This window comes from Gordionus sp. m RMFG-2023, chromosome 1 (genome assembly GCF_954871325.1).
Source record: "Gordionus sp. m RMFG-2023 chromosome 1, tfGorSpeb1-WG-v2, whole genome shotgun sequence".
In the NCBI taxonomy this organism is placed as follows: domain Eukaryota; kingdom Metazoa; phylum Nematomorpha; class Gordioida; order Chordodea; family Parachordodidae; genus Gordionus; species Gordionus sp. m RMFG-2023.
Genome location: NC_088775.1, coordinates 46,329,076 through 46,348,334, shown reverse-complemented (window position 1 = coordinate 46,348,334; position 19,259 = coordinate 46,329,076). Strand labels below are relative to the sequence as shown.

General features: G+C 26.3%; 1 protein-coding gene across 7 annotated transcripts in view; it reads left to right on the top strand.

Annotated features, from left to right (window-relative positions):
- The first annotated feature begins 11,947 nt into the window (after positions 1-11,947).
- LOC135931988 (phosphatidate phosphatase LPIN1-like) overlaps positions 11,948-19,259 on the top strand; it is a 133,056-nt gene continuing 125,744 nt past the window's right edge. For 3 of the 7 annotated variants that reach the window (XM_065469310.1, XM_065469311.1, XM_065469306.1), the window contains exon 1: positions 11,950-12,201. In XM_065469310.1, coding sequence (XP_065325382.1) covers positions 12,016-12,201 — 186 coding nt within the window. In that variant the 5' untranslated portion in view covers positions 11,950-12,015. Of the gene's footprint in view, positions 12,202-19,259 lie in introns of all 7 variants that reach the window. The other 4 variants (XM_065469312.1, XM_065469309.1, XM_065469307.1 and 1 more) reach the window with 3 other exon arrangements.

Here is a 19,259-nt window from a genome sequence, read left to right as displayed (position 1 = left end):
CGCAATAGCAATAATATAGTTTTATACCAGTGATGAAGCATCAAGTTTACTACAATACAAGCAATTGAAAAACATTTTAATCAAACCTTACAATAAACTTATATAAATAAGCGAAATTCATATGTTTTTGATTGATTGATATTTTGAACATCGAATCAATCATCTTAACAATTCGATTTTTGTCAAATGATTTTAATAGAATCAACGACTACAATTGAGCGGAAACATTTTCATATCCGAAAATCCTTCATCCAAATATATTTTTTCTTTAGGAATAATAAGCATGACCAACAATATAGAGAGAGAACTATAAAATTTTCATTCAGTAAGCCATTCACATTTATTTATCAATTGAAAAATTACTAATGCAAGCTTTCTTTTCTTTTTTTAAGTTGGTCTTCCTTTTACAATAATCAATTTCTTCACATCTAAATTTTTTGAGCTATATGATATTTTTAATAATTAAATTGAAATTGGTTGTTTATATTTAGGTTTCTTCAAATTTGGTGTCGATGCATTTTAATAATCCTCCGTGGCTATATAAATTCATCTTTAAAACATTAATTTTTTGGTACATACAGATATGTATAGTAAAATCGATATATACCAACTTTAAAATTTTATGATATTCTCAATAAATGGCGATTGTTTATTTAATAATTTTTTTATTAAATAATGAATTTTTAATTATTTTTATAAATAAAAGTGATCTATGCCTCAATATTGTCTTTTTGTTATTATGATATTTTTTTCCGTAATCGTTTACTAATTATATATTTTTCATTTTATAAATTATACAATTATAAATTAATAACAAGATTTAAATAAAGAATTATTTAAAATAATTATAAAATATTCCTCATATTTAATCAAATTTTTTTTACATATTAGTTTATATAATTCTAACGCAATGTAGTTAACGCATCTAGAAACAAGTATCTTGGTGCAGAAATGTGGTCTGAATCTAATATACTTTTTTGGGGGCATCTATTAGCGAAATCTCGAGGATCTGCCAATATTTTTCTATCTAAAATATAGAGTAAACCGTTTAAAATTATGCTAAAATCGAGCTGTTTAATATTATTATTGACAAATTCAAGCAATTAAAAGAAAAAATATCTTTAATGATCTTACATAAAACTGGAAATTCGTTAGCTACAAAATATGTATCAGATCTTTTCATGGTATTATTCTAAAAGATAAACTAAAATTTACTTGATAATGGATGATACTTTGTCTTGTTATTGTATCTAGAGCTTATTTATTTTTCTTCTTTGAAATATGGTTTAAGCTTTAAAACAGAGATGTTAAAAGACACTTTTCAAATGGATCTAGTTCAGGATTGCCAGGTTAAAATTTTAAAATTTCGGGAGAAATTTTTTTGAGAGGATAAATATGACAATTGCGGAAAGGAAATATGTGCGGGTAGAATCTACGGATGAGTTAATGAAAATGTCTACATTTCATTCTTAGCAAAGTCAGTATCGTTTTATAATATTTTTCCAAAAAGGTAGTATTTTATTCTTTTTATTCTATTGTAGGGGAATTACTTTATTTACTATATAAAAGTAAATACTTTGATCTGGTAAACGAGGTAAAATTTTATAAATAATATTTTTTTATAAAAATATATCAATTTTATACGATCTTTACTCCTAACTGTTTCTTAATATATTTATAAGTTTAAAGCATTAAAATGATGAAAATTTTAATATGGGAAAAATTTTAAAATTGCGGAAGATCTTACGAGAGATTCTTGGCTCCCTAGCCCTCCCATCAAATGTTTTACACATTTATAATCTTAAAAAATATGCCCGCTCACCTATTAGTCTAAAATTCTTTACCTGTCCGTTTGTCACTTATTATTTTAAAAAAAATTTAACCCATGCCCATCCATATAAAAAATCAATATACCCATTCTATCAATTTTTTAAAGCGTATATAAAAAGTATGACACCGTTCCTGCGTTAAAACCATTACAAAAAAATATATAATAGATGTCCAAACTTTGTGCCATATGAGCTAAATGTTCCTGCTTGCGATCTGCTCAAATCGAGTAGTTTAACCAATGATATATATAGTTTAACCCAATGCCATCTAAACAAAGCTTACCACCTATAAGAATAAATTACCATAAAATTTAAAAATCTTATAGGAATATTTGTATTAAATATAATAATTATTTGTAATGATTCTTATAATTTTAAGTTATTGACTGTTATAAATTGTTTATGTTAAATTTTGTAATATATTGAATATGAATAAATTGGATGGATGCATATAGAGTTTTTAATTGAGGAAGTTTTACTTCTAAAGAATATTGATAATGAATACTTTTTTTAAATATAATATTTCCAGTAAAGATATCTAAATACTCAATAATAATTAGGCAGATATTTACCATTGGTAAAAATAATAATTAACCCTAATAAAATAAATTGATTAAAAAAATTGACTCAAAACTAATAAGAAATAAGAGCTCTTAACTTTTATCGTATGTATTTTTACATTTTCTATTGTATTAATAAAAAATGATATTGCTGATTAATTTGATCTTTACGTTTTTCTAAATAAATTAAATATTAATAATAAATATTTTTTTTAATATTACTAGGAATGATATCTGTTCATTTTTTAATTTATATATCTATAATTAATTAAAAATTAATATCAGCAAATTTTTTATGATATTCTATTTATTTCGCTTTGTTTAATTATAATTTTATATAAACCAAGCATGAAAAATATACACAAGGTTAAATTAAAATATCTTAAACTTTAAAAATAAGGAGGGGGTAGGTCATAATTTTTAAGAAAAATATAGCTATTATATAAAATTTGTATTTTTAAAAATACTAATTATTAGTATGATTTAAAATATTAGTTAAAATTGAATGATCAAAGAATACGAAAGTATTATTAATTCAAACCTGATTCACACATTTCTGCCTTGGTTCTTTTTTTTTAAATTATTAAAATCTAATTTTTATCAATATTCCCAAAAATGTAAGTAATCTGATTATTGGCAAGTTATCTGAGATAATCGGGTCTCCTAAAGAAAATTTTAACCCCTTTGCTTGGATAAATTTCCCTTTCCTATAAAAGCTCATTAAGACTAATAAAAGTGCCCCCCCCCCCAATATTAAGAATAGGATCTTAAACTTTGATACTCTGGTCTTCCCAAGTACAAAAATTTGAATACCTTTTACAGAATGCAAGCTTATCTAGCAAAAATTAATTTACGGGATGTTATGTGGACGTTTGATTTGGACATATCTTTTGATAAAATGCCCTAACTAATTATGAAAATCTTGCCACTTTGTATTAGAAACATACCAAGGCTTCCTTGTCGAGTATTTCCCAAGGTCCCACTTTTACTCCCCCCTTCTTTAGTTCAACTACGTATTTTTTAATGTTACTTCATAATTCCTTCATTAACAATTACCTTATTTTGTAATAAAATTGGTAATTAAACCCTTCCAGTTGAGATATCTCCTATTCCTTTTGGGGTGGGTCTCATAGCTTTATCAAATCCTAATTATTTTATAAGGTCCATAGCGGTTAGGTCCTTTTTGTTTCGATTAACTGAAAATTTAGTAACCGTATTAGGTTTTAAGATATTAATTACCTTGACGATTGTAAATTTGGTTTTGGAATCAAAGATAGTAGCAAGACTGTTTCCCGCTCCGGCCTCCTAATTCACTTTTATGCAAAGTTAATTTTTTCGGTTTAGCCCGGCCCAGTTTTTATATTTCCAACCCGACCCGGCTAGAATTTTTATTAAAAAAACTTTTCAGGCCTAGCCCAGATTTTTTAAAATTATATTATATTTATTATTAATTTTTATAGCTAATAACGGCGTTTTAATATATTTGGTAATAAAATATACGGCCCGGCACTGCCTGGGTATATTTTAAAAAAATAATACATCACAGACAGTGTACTCGAGCCTAGTCTGGTCGCGCTAAGGGCCTGCAGGTCTCTGATTCCTATTATATAAATTCTTGTTAGGATAATTTTTAAATGCTTCCTTCTTATTAAAAACTTCCTTGAGATTATGTTAAACATTCATTTTTTTTTATTTTAATTGGCGATTGCACAACTTTCGTGGTTTGAGGCTTCTCCTCTTAATTTAATTTATTTGTAGGTCTCCCTTTCTTACCGTTTTCAATTCGAGGTGGTTATAAGTAGGTAGAGATAATTTATTTGAAACTTTGTCTTTTATCTCTTCCCAGTTCCCAGTCTATAGAGTCTTACTTAATCCTCTTCTGGCTAATTTTAAGAAACTGGTAGGGATTAATCCCTCTATTAAAGATATTCCATTTCTCAAATACATGGGACAAAACCCTGAGCAGATAGTCTTAAACTGTCCCTGGTACAAATCTTGGTCTTTACTATTCGATGAGGAGTTGAGGGTATAGCTAAAACGAATTATATGTTATTCGATATTCGATTTGATTCGATTCGTATTTTACGAATACGAATAACACAATTATTCGATTCGAAAATTCGAATAGGAAAATATATTATTCGTCGAAATTTTTTTTTATCTATTATTCGATCGAATTATTCGAGATTATTCTATTAAAATAATTTATATTAATAAATTATTTTAAAAATAATCATAAGTAAGAATTATTTGCAATTATTCCTATTTAATAAAATTTCCTAGGAATAATGAAAAAACATTTTATATTTCTAAATGTTGTTAACGGCTGTTTTTATTCGAATAATCATAATACAAAATTAACTTCCGAAAATTGTTTTATGATGGACGAAGATAGTATTTATTCATATGTAATTTATAACACATATACAATTATAAATAACTAGCAGCTATCTGGTCAAGAATGACGGGCGAACCAGATATTTCTCCTTTGTTTGATGATGGAGAAATCGTAAATTTGACTTTTGCAAAAACTTTGAGTTAAAAAAATTTGTTGTTGGTATATTTGTCTTCTACATAATATGAATATTATATTTATTTTTCTACATTATATATAAATGTAATATATATGTATGCTTTTATATTATCTTACTAATAAATTTGTTTGTCTTTTATCCTTAATTAAATTTTACAAAATAAATTTAATATGCTATCTTTTTTAATTTAGGGTTAAATAAAATTTTCGAATTGAATCAAATATTCGACGAATCGAATAGCGAATTTTGAATCGAATACGAATAATACAATTATTCGATTCGTATTTTTGTAGGTCTAGTTGAGGATAGTTATTGGGTGCGACCTACGTCTAATTCCATAATGTAAAGGATGAAGGAAAAATTCCGATCCTATGGTTCAACATGATCTAACATGTTCATTAAAGGACAATTTAATCGCCATAAAACTATTTATTATATAATCTCGGCCAAATTTTCTTATATAATTTTAAAACTTTTTTATTTAAAAATTTTATACATATGGACCGGGCCTAAATCTTTATTTTTTTTTAAAAAATCCGGGCCGAGCCGAAAATTAAAAACTACGGGCTGGTTGAGCCAAAATTTTAATTTTTTTACAAATTGAGACCAGGCCTGCAGACACCTTTGCAAGTCTCTTATAAATATGTTATATTATGATTTCTGAAATATAGAAAAATGACAATTGTCATAATTATTTTTTTTTAAACTCTATTTGAGGAAAATATAATATAAAAGCATCGTTTTGTATTAAGATTTCAATGAAACATGGGAGGGGTTTCATTGTTTTTTAAAATATAAAAATGTTTTTTGGATATTTGCTAAAAAATAATTTGAAGCTAATTTATTAAAAATTTTATTGGTTTAATCTTCAAAAAAATTCGAGCATAAATCTTTTTTAGAGATTTTTGATCAAATTTACCTAAAAATTCCAAATATTTTTTATAAAAGTTCTTTTAGATCTAATCAAATTTTTGCAATTTCTACATATAAAAAATTTTGAAATTACAATTTATTTCAAAATAAATCTTCAAAGATTTATGTTCAAGAAAATTTTGAAGATTTTCTTCAAACTCAATACAGTTTTAAATTTATCAAATTATTAAGACAGCAAAACTTTCATAGAATTTGAAACTTTTATCGATTTTTTTTAAAGAGAATTGTTTTTATGGATAAACACATGCTTTGCATTTTTTTCTCTTGTAGCACAAGAAGTCTTAAAAATAATTCTATTCAGTAAATTCTCAATAATGATTATTATACTATAGATATTTATTCTTCATTATCTATCTCTTTAAGCGAAACATCTATCATATATGTGGAACCTAAAACGCGAAGACAATATAGCGAAAACATTTGGCTAGTCATATATAGCGAGTTTATTAACGTGAAGTCGATATCGGGGAAAAAGCGCGAAAGCAATAAGGTGATATTTGCAAATAATAACATTTTCTTAAAACCAATGGTAGAAGAAAAAAATATCTATTGTTTCATATATATATATATTTTAATGATACAATTAATTTACCGTGTGTCTTAATTTTAAGAGGTATCTCTCTTCTCTTCCAACCCCCCCCCCCTTTTAAAGCTTCTATTATTTCTAAAGTATTTTTGCATGACTCCGTCTTTCAATGATTGAACAAACATGATTGTCTAATAGTCATTATTTAGTGTTATATAATTAGGATTCGTCACATTATTTAGTGTTATATAATTAGGATTCGTCATAAAGCTTCTTCGTACAACTGAATTAAACTTTTTTAAACACATGGATCCGTTTATGACTTTGATGAGCAATACTCCTAATATTTTTTCCATTTCTACCAATTATAGCTCCAACCATTTCATTAGAAGTTAATATCTTTAGAGTAAATTCAGAAACTTTTGATATAATATATCTAATATATTGACTATAATTTTTGTTGCATGATGATATGCCTTTTTTTAATACCCTTGTTGTTGCTAGAAGAATTCGAACTGACATTATGATTTATTTCCGTTGGTACTCTAGGTTAATTCATATAAGGCGGCGTCATGCTTTAATTTAAGTGTGGCTTTAGTTGGGTTTTTAAGCCTGATTTACATTTAAGTTTTGATATAAGGTCAGAATTTAATTACGCAATTTTATTTTTCAAGCACTCATCTAGGTTTGAAATAAAACATATTTTAAGCATTCTTCTACGTTTGCAATAAAATATTTTAAAGATGTTTTTGAAGGTATGGAGTCATACTCGTTGAAACAACTTGTTATCTTGAGTGTTTTCTGACCTTCTCAACTCACCATCATTTAGGCTTTGCCAATGATTAAGATTAAGTTGCTCTCGTAGACCGTCAGTTTTAAATTGGTTTTATTAGTGGTGGTTTACCGGTTGCCTTTTCTAATAGCCAAAGCGGCATTGTGAATGTAGTACGAGTGTTCACTTGTATCTGTGAGATACATAAAGTGACGTTGTATCCGCTAAAATCCTTGTCTTTATCCTCTATCTTATTAACGTCTAGACTTAATAAATTAAATTCTTTGTTATCAATGTTTGTTTTTCATCAATTTCTGCTATATTCATAGTATTCGTAATGTTCGAACGAGAGGCTTGACTTTTGTTATTATAAGCTATATTAGTGTTTTAATCGTAGTGATTGGTTCGTGTTATAGTTATCGCTATTTTAAAAATTGAATTTTGGAAATAATCATAAACCATTGTTGTTTTGAATGTTGAATCTATGACTGTCGTGACGTGGATAATTGTAATGATTGTGACATCAGCGGTTATCATAGTGTAAATAACTGTTTTGATGATGGTCACAGCGACCGTCATGGAGATTGTCATTGTGATTGTTGTAAATGTTGTAGTAACGATTGAGTAATGAGGACCCGCTGCCTGCTATTCTCTGGGTTGACACATCGATTGTGTTTAGTTTGTTGTAGTAAATGAATCGAATGTTTTTCTCGAGTTCTTATTTTCAAGCTATCTTAACCTTATTTTCAGCTTGCAACTTTGTATATGTAAGAGTGTCTTCTAATTAAGCTATCGATGTTACAAGTTCAATCTGGACCTTATTTCTTTGAATGGTAGTAATTCTGAAATTTTCGATGATCCTATCGTGCACTGAAAATTGACATACTTTACTCAAATTATAATGGGGGCCAACGAATTAGAATACCTTCCTCCTTCTTTTGGACTGCCACGTTTATCTTGGCATTTTCACATAAAAAGGTGTTAAAGGTTGAACTTCCTTTTTAGCGCAAAGTAGTCAGCGAGTTCTATCTATGCAATTGCTTCGATATTATTATATTTTTCTTCGCCCAGGTTTTGTAGAAATGCAGATGCCTTTCCCCTATCAGATGATGCTACTAGATTGAAAAGGAGACTCTAGGCTACCTTCTGGAGGTGAATACGATAATATTATTTTATTTTTAAAGATAGAAAATTGCATTTTGTCCAATAATAAATTAATTTTATTTATATATCTTTATAACTTTTTTTTTTTTAATGATAAGAATATTCAAGACAGAGCTTATAGTAAAACATGTAATCAGCAATTCGTTCAATGCTATAATTCATTAATCTTATTGTTGTATTTACAATACAACATATATTATTTTAATTATTTAATTGCCCTCTCATTGTTTCTTAACATGATCTAGCCTTATAAAATGTGAAATTAATAAACAATTATAAAATTTCTTTTATTATGCAAAGATAGAGGCTATTAATATTAGAACCACATTTATTATCACCTGGAATTGGGAAGTATCTCATCTCCCATTGGTAGTTTGAATGAACATATAATAATACTGCAGGGTTTTCGATGTTTACATTAGCTTAAAAAAATAAGCTTATACATCGAGGGAAGACCCCTATATAAGGATGGGATATGTGGGCCTTTTATTTTTTTTTACTTTTCACAATTATAATCTGCTGTATTTTTATATAAATTTTATTTTAACTAATAAAAATAGACTGCTTTTATTTATGTGTATATTTACTTTAATTAATGTTTATAATTGCTGGTTTATCCTCTAAATCATTGTGCATTAAACGAAAAATTAATAAAGGAAAGTATATCACCCGACGTTTGTCAACTGCCCTCTTTTTATATTGGGTCCTCCTATTTTTAATTCCTATCTCTATTGACAATGGTGAAATCTACTTCCCCTAAACTTAGAGCTAGCTGGCGCACCGAATCCTATAACTACCTTAGTCCCTTCCGATCTTTTTTTACTCACCATGCAGTGACCCCTACAACGGAAGGAGGCGAAGCAACTGCTCTTATAAATTTCTATGGGGGTACTTTTTTTTTAAAAAATTTATTATTTTTTATTTTAAAATTTTAAAAAAAATTTTTTAATTTTTTATTTTAAAAATTTTTATGGTCGATGTTTAGCAAATTAGTTTGTTATCCGATATTTCTTATCATAAAATTATTTTTCCACTTTCAAGATTTGGCGCAAAATTAAAATTTTATCAAAGGGAATAGTAAAAATTTAAATATTAAATCTTATATATAATCATTTATAATTTTTAGATCATTGTCAAAATATGCCCAAAAATATTAACCAAAAAAAATATAAATGCTTGATTAAAAATTGTACATATCATAATATAAGAGATGATAAATGGACAGATCATATTAGAAAAAGACATGGTGGGCTTAATTTTCACGATATAAAGAAAAGCTTTGAAATAGTGGCTTTTAAGAATATTTCTCAAAATTGGACAAATAGCAAAATAATTTTTTTTATTAAATAAGAAGTGAGAAAAAAATTAAGGGATTAAAATCTAAATTATATTCTAATCTGTTATCATATAATAACATAAATATTCTTATTGAAACCATGAAAAATATGGTTATAAAAAAAATTCAAAAGGAGATTGAATTCAACAGGTGCTATTCAATTATAGTTGATGGCACATATGATGTATCGAAATCAGAAGCAATAGCTTTGATAGTGAGATATGTTGAAAATACGAGACACCTAAGCCCGTTGAAAGGCTGATAGACATTTATTGTACGGGAAATACAACGGGCCTCGATATTAAAGAGAATATAATATCCAAGCCTGGCTCCATGAATCTACCCCTCGAATTCCTAGTGGGGCAAAGCTATTATGGCGCCTCAAACATGAGTGGAAGAATTAATGGAGTGCAGGCTTTGATTAGAGCGGAGGCGCCAAAGGCAGCTTTTATTTGGTGCTATTATCATCGATTAAATTTAATAGTTGTTCAATTATGCCAATCAGTAAAAAAGCTGCCAAATGTCTTGGGAATATTAGACGAAATTTACGTATATTTTAATGGTGTTAAAAGATATGAAGTGCTCAAAACATGTCAGAGTGATTTACTGACAAAATCACATAGATTTTTACGCATCAAGAATACCACTCGGTAATATTATCTTAATTGTTTCGATATATAATGTTTATTTTATATTTATAGAAGCTGGCTAACATCATATAAGGCGATTGTAAATTTTTTCCTACTTTATGATGCTTTGAGGGCAGCTTTGGCAAATTTAAAGGATTCTGAAGATCCTGCCACTTCCACTATGGCTAGTGCTATAGTCTATAGAATAGAAAAATTTGATTTTATTTTATCACTATGTGTTTTGGATAAAATATTGTTGATAACTAGCTTGGCTTGTACAAAATTGCAAACCATTTCGAAGGATATAGGGTTTGCAATAAATCAAATTCAATTGGCAAAAGATTGCCTGATTAATATGAGAAGTATAATTTAAATTATTATCTTTTATTATTTTATAATCCTAAAATAGATAATAACACTGAATTTTTGGATGTCTTTTCAAAGGCCCAAGATTTTATGAAGAAGAGAAATTTGATTTTGAAAGTTCAAGACTTCAAACATTACAATCCAAAAAGGAGAGGTATATATATACTTTCATCATTAAATATAATATTTTATTTTAGCTTTAAAATCAGTGTGTTTTATGCTGCACTTGTTTTAATTATTAAGCAGTTTAGTGAAAGATTTAACGATGAATCGATAAAATTTTTGAGTCAAACATCATTTTTTACCCCAAAGGGAATGGCGGAAAAGGCAATTGTTAAAGATGATATCAAGGATATCTGTGAATTTTATCAATTAAATACAAGTCAAGTTTTTGAGGAAATGTTGATGTTTAGAAATATTCATAAAATGGCTAAAACGGGGGACGTAATTATTACTCGTGACCTAGAGGTTAAAGAAGATTTGTCAGATTCTGAGAATTGTAAATTTATTTATTTAAAATATTTTTACTAATACATTATTTAGCTTCTTCTGATGATGATAATAATTTTGAGATGAATGATTAAGACTGGAGAAACTATTCATTTATTTTACCTTATCGTCTGCTTATAAATTTTTCTGCTATCCCAAATTTAACAATTTTATATAAATATTTATTAACTATTCTTACTACATCATGTACTGCCGAAAGGGTCATGAGTAAAATTAAACTAATTAAAACAAGACTTCGTAGTGTCATGAAAGATCCATTTCTTAATAATTTAACCATTTTATCAATGGAAAATAATTTATTTAAACAATTAAATATTGATAAAATTATAAATTCTTTTGCTTTCTCTTCCCCTAATTTATCTAAATTATTAATTTAAAAATAATATTTTTAAAGCATATATTTTTTACATTATATTTATATTATAATAAATATTGATGCAATAAAAATTATTTTTGAAATTTATTGGTGTCAAAAACCCATTTACAATGGGGGGGGGATACTTTAGGGGGGTATTCTGCTTCTATCCCTCAAAAAGTGTAGGGGTCACTGTCACCATGAACCTTGTACTTCAAATGGAACAGTGCCCTGGTCTGGACCCCGTGTCTAAAACCAAACCCTGAGTCTAAACCCCGGATCTGAGCCCCGTTATAGATTTAAATCGTTTTATATAATCTCCAATAAATACGCATTGACTACTATTTTTTTTTAAATTTTGGAATAATATTCCTCGTGACCTAAAATGTTCATTCTGTTGATGTTATTAATATTCGTCTAACATTCTTAATTTTTTTTCGCTTCATATAAATGAATTTGATCTCTATAAATACCTTACATAAATAATACATATAATACACAATGGCACTAACTTATGTTGGGAAATTTTTATTAAATATGAAAGGTTTTTATGATGAAATAAATCCTGCCACATTAAGTGGCGCCATTGATGTTATAATAATTCAACAAGAGGATGGTTCATATATCTCATCACCTTTTCATGTTAAATTTGGGAAATTAGGTGTTATCCGTAGTAGAGAAAAGATAGTAAAATTTTTATTAGACTTATTGTTTATATGTTAAACCTAATTTCTTGAGATCTTGAAATTTCAATGATTTTTTTTATTTATACATTTTATTTGATTCATTTTATTTGATTCATTTTGTTTGTTATTAATGAAATATATTAATTTTAAAGATTAATTCTTTAAAATGAGATTTTGCTACAATTAAAATAAGCTACTAAAATATCAATTATTAATTATACATGGATATGTGGAATTATAGTTAATAAATTTTGTTTGGTTCTTCGTCAATTGTTACTAATGTTCTTATTAAAACATCTTATATATATTAATTGTACTAACTTAAATTTTCATTTCCAATAATTAATATATATCAGAGACCTGTAAAATAAAACCTTGTTCAGGCACTAAAAAATTTAAAATCCCCAGCGGTTAACTAACAACCAAACACCAACATTATTAACTAATACCCAGTAAAAAAAAGCAAAGATACATCTATATTATCATATTTTTTATTATAAATTAAAAGAAAAGATAAATATTAATAACACCTTCTTATTATTTTATTGGTTTTGATTTGTATATGAATATTTTTTAAATATTGATAGCCTAATTTTGACTATTTTTTTTTAGAATTTTATAAAGGTTAATTATAATTTTTGAGTATTGATTATTGATAATTTTATCTACTATATTAGAGATCTGCAAATCGGCCCGGTAACGGGTTTTAGGCTGGGATAGGTCTATTATAGAAAAATAATTTTAGGCTGGGTAAGTTTGGGCCCAGTCAGGTATAAATTTTTTAAATATGATATCATTACATTTTGTCAAATTAATTGATATATTTTAAAATTATGGCAAAAAACAAGGTGCTAATCTATATTTAAATATATGTGTGCTGGCCTTGTCAGACATATAATTTTTATTATGGGTCTAGCTTTTTAGGACAAATAAAAGAAATTTTGTTTGGTCTGGCTGAGCTGACATGAAAAATTAGGCCTGATGCAGATACTATATATATATATTATTTATTTATGGAGGGTTTGGCAAATTTCAAAAAAAATGTATTCATAAACTGTAGAGATAAAAAAACATATTTGAATATAAACACAAATATGGTTTTAAAAAAAGTATTTTAAATATAAATACAAATATCTAAAAAGTTTCAAAAAAAGTATTTATATACAAATACCTTGACGAATACTATTTTGGACAATAAATGCTCTGATAAATACTTTTTCCAAGTCTGTTTTTATATGATCAATTTTTTTAACTTATATAATATTATTAACCATTTTCTAAAATTTTAATGTAAATATCATATCAAAAATGTTTAAATTATATTTTATCAGCAGTTATGCAAACATAAATAATATGGGTCATTCATTTCATGTCAAAATGAACATAAAAACGTGATTTTTATCATACCCTTTTCAATTTTAATGAAATTTTTTAAAGACTCCTTATTCCCTAAATAAAATCTAAAATCCTCACAAAGAAGACAGTTTAGATTTTATAAAAATTTCTGATGAACATTATGATTACTATTTTATTTGAGTATTAAATATTCCTACAATAATTTTTTTTTAAAAATTTTTGACTCTTTCTTTAAAACATAACATACAATTCAAATATATGTTTATTTTTTTATATTATATTTTGGTAAGTAAAGCTATTTGCAATTTTGCCAAATAACTTAATATTTTATTTCTTTATACAAATTAAATATATTAATGTTTAAGACAACTTAAGATTATGGTATTAAAAATATTATTTAACCTTATTCAATTTTGCTCATTATTATTTTGTATAAATATATATTGAAAAGATATTTTTCATTATTACTTTATTTTTAGTTGTTGAAATTTTTACTTAAATAAAATAAATGCAATAAAAGATAAATTCTACCTATCCGCTGCTTTACTCATTTACTTTAAATATAAATAAATTAGTGTTAAACACTACCACTATTTTTTCAAGAAAGTAACATGCTAGTAGCTAATTTTTTAAAATATTTTTTACAATTTTCATTTCCACAAATAAAATATCTGACTAAGATTTCAAATATATATATATATTATTTATTAATTTTTTTATTGCATTTCCATAATATTTCCATAAACACTAGGACTTGAGAGCAATGCAGTATTTAATATATATATTTTTAAAGAAAAATCATCAAAAATATTCGTAAGATTTAAAAAAAATAGCGTTAGGACAAGTATAATTTATTTCAAAAAATCATCTAGGTGGGCTTTTTTGCTAGGATTAGTCATAAATTAAAAGGGTAATATTAAAAATATAAATTTTGTATAGAATAAGTGACATAAATGACCATGTTTGCTGATAGGCCATTCAACCACTCTTTATCTTTTTATTTATTGAATTAATTTCTCTCAAATAATTTATAAATGATGTGATTTATTTTAAGCATTCTTAACACCCAGATAATAATTTATAAATTATTACCATTAAACAGATGTGTCGGATAATTATATATTGTAATTATGATTCTTGAATAATATCTTATGGCCAGTTGAATATACTATGCTTGGACTAGCGAAAAAATCAATTTTCACATAAATTCAGCTCAAAAACTATTATAGATAGCGATTCATTTATTTTAAAGATTAAGAATTGGGCTATACACATTTATTAAATTTGTTTGTTATATTATTTTTAAATGTTTCCTCGCTGAAGCTACTGGACTTGTTTGATGATAAAACATTCTGGCACATTTTACAATGAAATTTATACCCTGTACTTACTATTTTTTTAAAAATCTTGATTAAAATATTTTGCAAATTCAGAAAAAGGAAATTCTATATTATCATCATTTTCTAGGGAAATTACTTTGAGATACTAGAGGTCTGCATTGGGCGGGTTTTCGGACCATAAGCCCTCCCACCCAATGTTTAAAATTATTTTAACCCACTCACCCAGCCCGCCCATAGTTTTCAATAAAATATACCTGTCCCCCCGCCCAGCATCTAAAATTCCTTACCCGCCCCCTCACCCGCCCATTAGTCTAAAAATTTTTACCCACCCACCCATTATTTATAAAAATTTTTTAACCCAAGCCCGCTATTATAAAATTAGATTGAGATAGCCAAGACGTCCTATAAAAACTTCCACTTTGAAATAAAGGATACTAATATAATAGAAAATCACCTAGAATTCTTGCCTTGCCCTCAAGTGCTAGTGTTGAGAGATTATTTAGTTAGGCGAAACTTATACTTTCTGATCGCCGCTCTAAACTTGGGAATGATAGTATAGAAATGATTAATAAAAAATGAATTCTTTTTTACATAAATTTTTTATAATCAAAATTAACTATATTTAAATATTTATGAATGTTGATTTTTTATGTATTATATAAAACAAATTTATTTCTAAATTTTTTTTACAAAAAGTAGTAGCCGACTTTAAAAAAATAGTAGCTAATAGCGCACAACTTTTTTTTGGGGGTAGCGATAGCAGTAGCGCGCTACTTTTTTTGACAAATAGCTATGCGGTAGGGCGCTATTTTTAAAAGTAGGATTTAACAACTCTGAACACACATATTTTCTTTTATCTTTAATTTATTTATATATTCTGTAATCGTTTTTCCTTTTTCTTGTTCTGTTTTGAAAAAATAATATCTCTAGAATAAAATTAGTTTTCTTTGAGTAATAATTTTTTAAAAGTTTAATTATATCATTAAATATATTTAAAATAGAGACTGCCGATCCTGTGTCAATTAAAAAATTAAATTAATATATATTTTATCTATTAATAATTTCACCTCATATTTTTTCTGCGACTCTGGAGAATTCCAATCCTCAAAACTTTCTCGCTCCTCTGGGGCATCATTCGTTCGAATATATTCTTTCTTACCACGATTTCTTCTGTATACTTTCTGTAAATGTCCTTTTATTCCACAGTTATGATAAATTGCATTTAAATTTGGGGCCTAATAACAAATAATTTTTGATACTGGTTTATACTTGTCATACTGCTCCCTTGTCACTGTTTTTGCAATTTTATATATCTCCTTTCCTGCAGATAATTTTTCATGCGAAATAATTTCCGTTGTCTCCATTGAGGTAGGGTAGCGATTTGTACAACCCTTTTCCATGTCAAGTCTGGCGTGTTGATTAATTTCAATATTTTTTCATTAGTAATTCTCGACACTAATTTATCCCGCAATACTATATTATACATCTCTTTAAAATCACACGTATTTGCTTTTATCTTTAATTTATTTATATATTCTCTAATAGTTTCCATTTTCATTGTTCCGTTTTGAAAAAATAATATCCCTCTAACATAAAATTAGTTTTCTTAGAGTAATAATCTTTTAAAAGTTTAATTATACCATCGTATGATGTTTAAGCTAATGTCTTTGGTAAACACAAAGTAAATAATTTTGAATAAACTTCTAATCCAATATTTGCTAATAAAAAATGATTTTTTGTCCCCTATTTTGGCGATTGTAAAAATGAATGCCAATATGATAAATACACTATCCACTCCTTTATATTAAATTTTTCCATTTGGAACTGCGCCATTTCGATGTTTTATTATTAGTGAACTAATTTATTATATTTTAATCATATTATATTTTTGTACTTCTACATCAATTAATCATCATACGCAATTAACAATAGATTTGAATACAATTTATCATATTATCAACTGCCTTTATGGTTAATTGATTCTATTACACGTTCCAATCCCAGAGGAATTACTGTCTACATTTTTTTTATATTCCTGGGATTGGGCTTGCCTTCAAAAATGAATATCGAGGGATAACTTACTCTGCATTTTGTGGATCAGTATATCGCGATATATTTTTTACTATATTTAAATATCCCACCTAAACTTATTATATTGAATGTTTCTTGTGCAAATACTTACTTTTCTGTACTGTGATATCAATATTGGTGTTTTTTATAATTGTAGTTTATTATGGAAGTAAAATTTTAACATGATTTCATTTTTTATCTATTCATTTAGGATATTATAATAAGTGAAGACCAATAGTGTTGTATATAGATAATGCTAATGATACTGGAAACGATAACGGACAAAAGCAATCATATATATCTAGTGCTGTAAACATTTAAAAAAAAATCGAATGCGTTCACTTTCACTTTCAAAAAAAAAGGAACGCGTTCACGTTCGTTCAAAATTTTGTGATAAAATTTTTTCAAAATTTAATTTATAAATAAATCTTCAGTGGCGTAGCCAGGATTTTCTCATGGGGGGGGGTCGAACCAAATTTTTCATTTTTTTGAACCCTATATTGCTTATATCTTAGGCTATGTTAATATTATTATAAATATTTTCATATAATAAAATTTTAGAAAGTATTTCAATTATAAATTTTATTTATTATATAAAAATACTTTAGCACAAATAACATTCCTTTATTTACTCATATTTATTTTTATTATTTAAAATACATTTCAAAATGTAGATATTTTATTCAAATTTTAAAAATTTTATTCTATAAAAACTCTATTTAAAAAAAAATATAATTTTTACATAAAATATAAGTAATTTTTATGCAAATAATTGTATTTAAAAAAATATGACGATATTATGAAAATATAAATAATAGACAGTACTTTGATTAAAAATAGCATTAATTGCATAAATTTTAAGAGTAAATACAAAAATTATATAAATGTTATAACTAAGAATTCATTTTACGAAAAAATATATATAAATATTATTGCAAATTTTTGATTTAAATTTATAAAGAGAGGTCTACTTTTCCCTTAATAATTCATATAGAATCAAATTTTTATCTAGAATAATCTCCTTATAAATATTTAATTGGACTAATTCATTTTTCGTTTTTAAATGGTGGTATTTCTTAAATAGGTTTTTAACCTATTTAAAGTTGAAAAAGACCTTTTATTAGTGCAGGTACTAATTGATAAGACAGCTAAAATAATTAGTAATGTTTTGATAATAGGCAGGGAATCTAAAGTGCATTTACACATGGAAAGGGCCTGTAGAGCATTTTTTGTACTCAATGAATACTCTATTCTGTCAAGATTTTTACCAAAATCCGACATCGCAAAGTAACTTATCATATGAGCCTATTAAATCATTAGCGTAAAACTCTGAGTAGTGTTGTTAAACGGTTCGTTTTGAGTCGATTTTTAAAAACAGCTAAATCAATATTTCATCCAGAAAAATATCGCCTAAACCTGAAGATTTTACTCATAGATGGAATAAAGGTCTAGACATATATTATCAAAATCTCGAGGCTTAGGCAATATTTTTCTGGCTATAATATTGAGTTAGCCGTTTTTAAAAGTAGGCTCAAAACAAGCCGTTTAACAACACTAACTCTGAGATATTCTTAATATCCTCTCGTGTTTCAAGTGTAATTAAGGTTTAGACTCAACCGGCAAAAGAAAATAGAAGCTTTTTAAAATAAAACTATGACCAATAAATTTTCCTTTAATTGAAATAAAAATGTTTATTTTATATAAATCCTCAATCGTAGATGCATCAATATTTGAGCGATTGGATTATCTAAAAACTACTTTAGGTTTAAATTTCAATCCTAAACATATTAACAATCTATTTTACTTTCTCATATATACCATGAAATTTTTCATCCATATTCTCTGATACTTGTTAATATTTCAACAATATCCTTTGCTCTATTCATAACGTCCCTTAAATTCAAATCAATTTTTTGTAGCATTTTGCTAAAATCATATGTATATAATTTAATAAAAAATAAGCACATTGAATTTATATAAAAATTGTGGCTTGGTAATAGCGTGCGATAGATTCTCAGAATCTGCTGAATCTTTTTCTTTGCTTGATATAGAATATTCAGTGCTATAAATACAACATAATTTATTTAAAATAATACATAAATCAAATACTGTAGATCAATTATTATTTCTAATAAATAAAGAACATAAAAATAGTTGCCCCCCCCCTTATGTTTACGCCACTGTATGTCTTATATGCTTTTACACAATATAATTAGCCATGTTAAAATATAATATAGTTTTATTTTGATAATATATTATAAATACAATATAATATAGCGAATAAAAAGATATT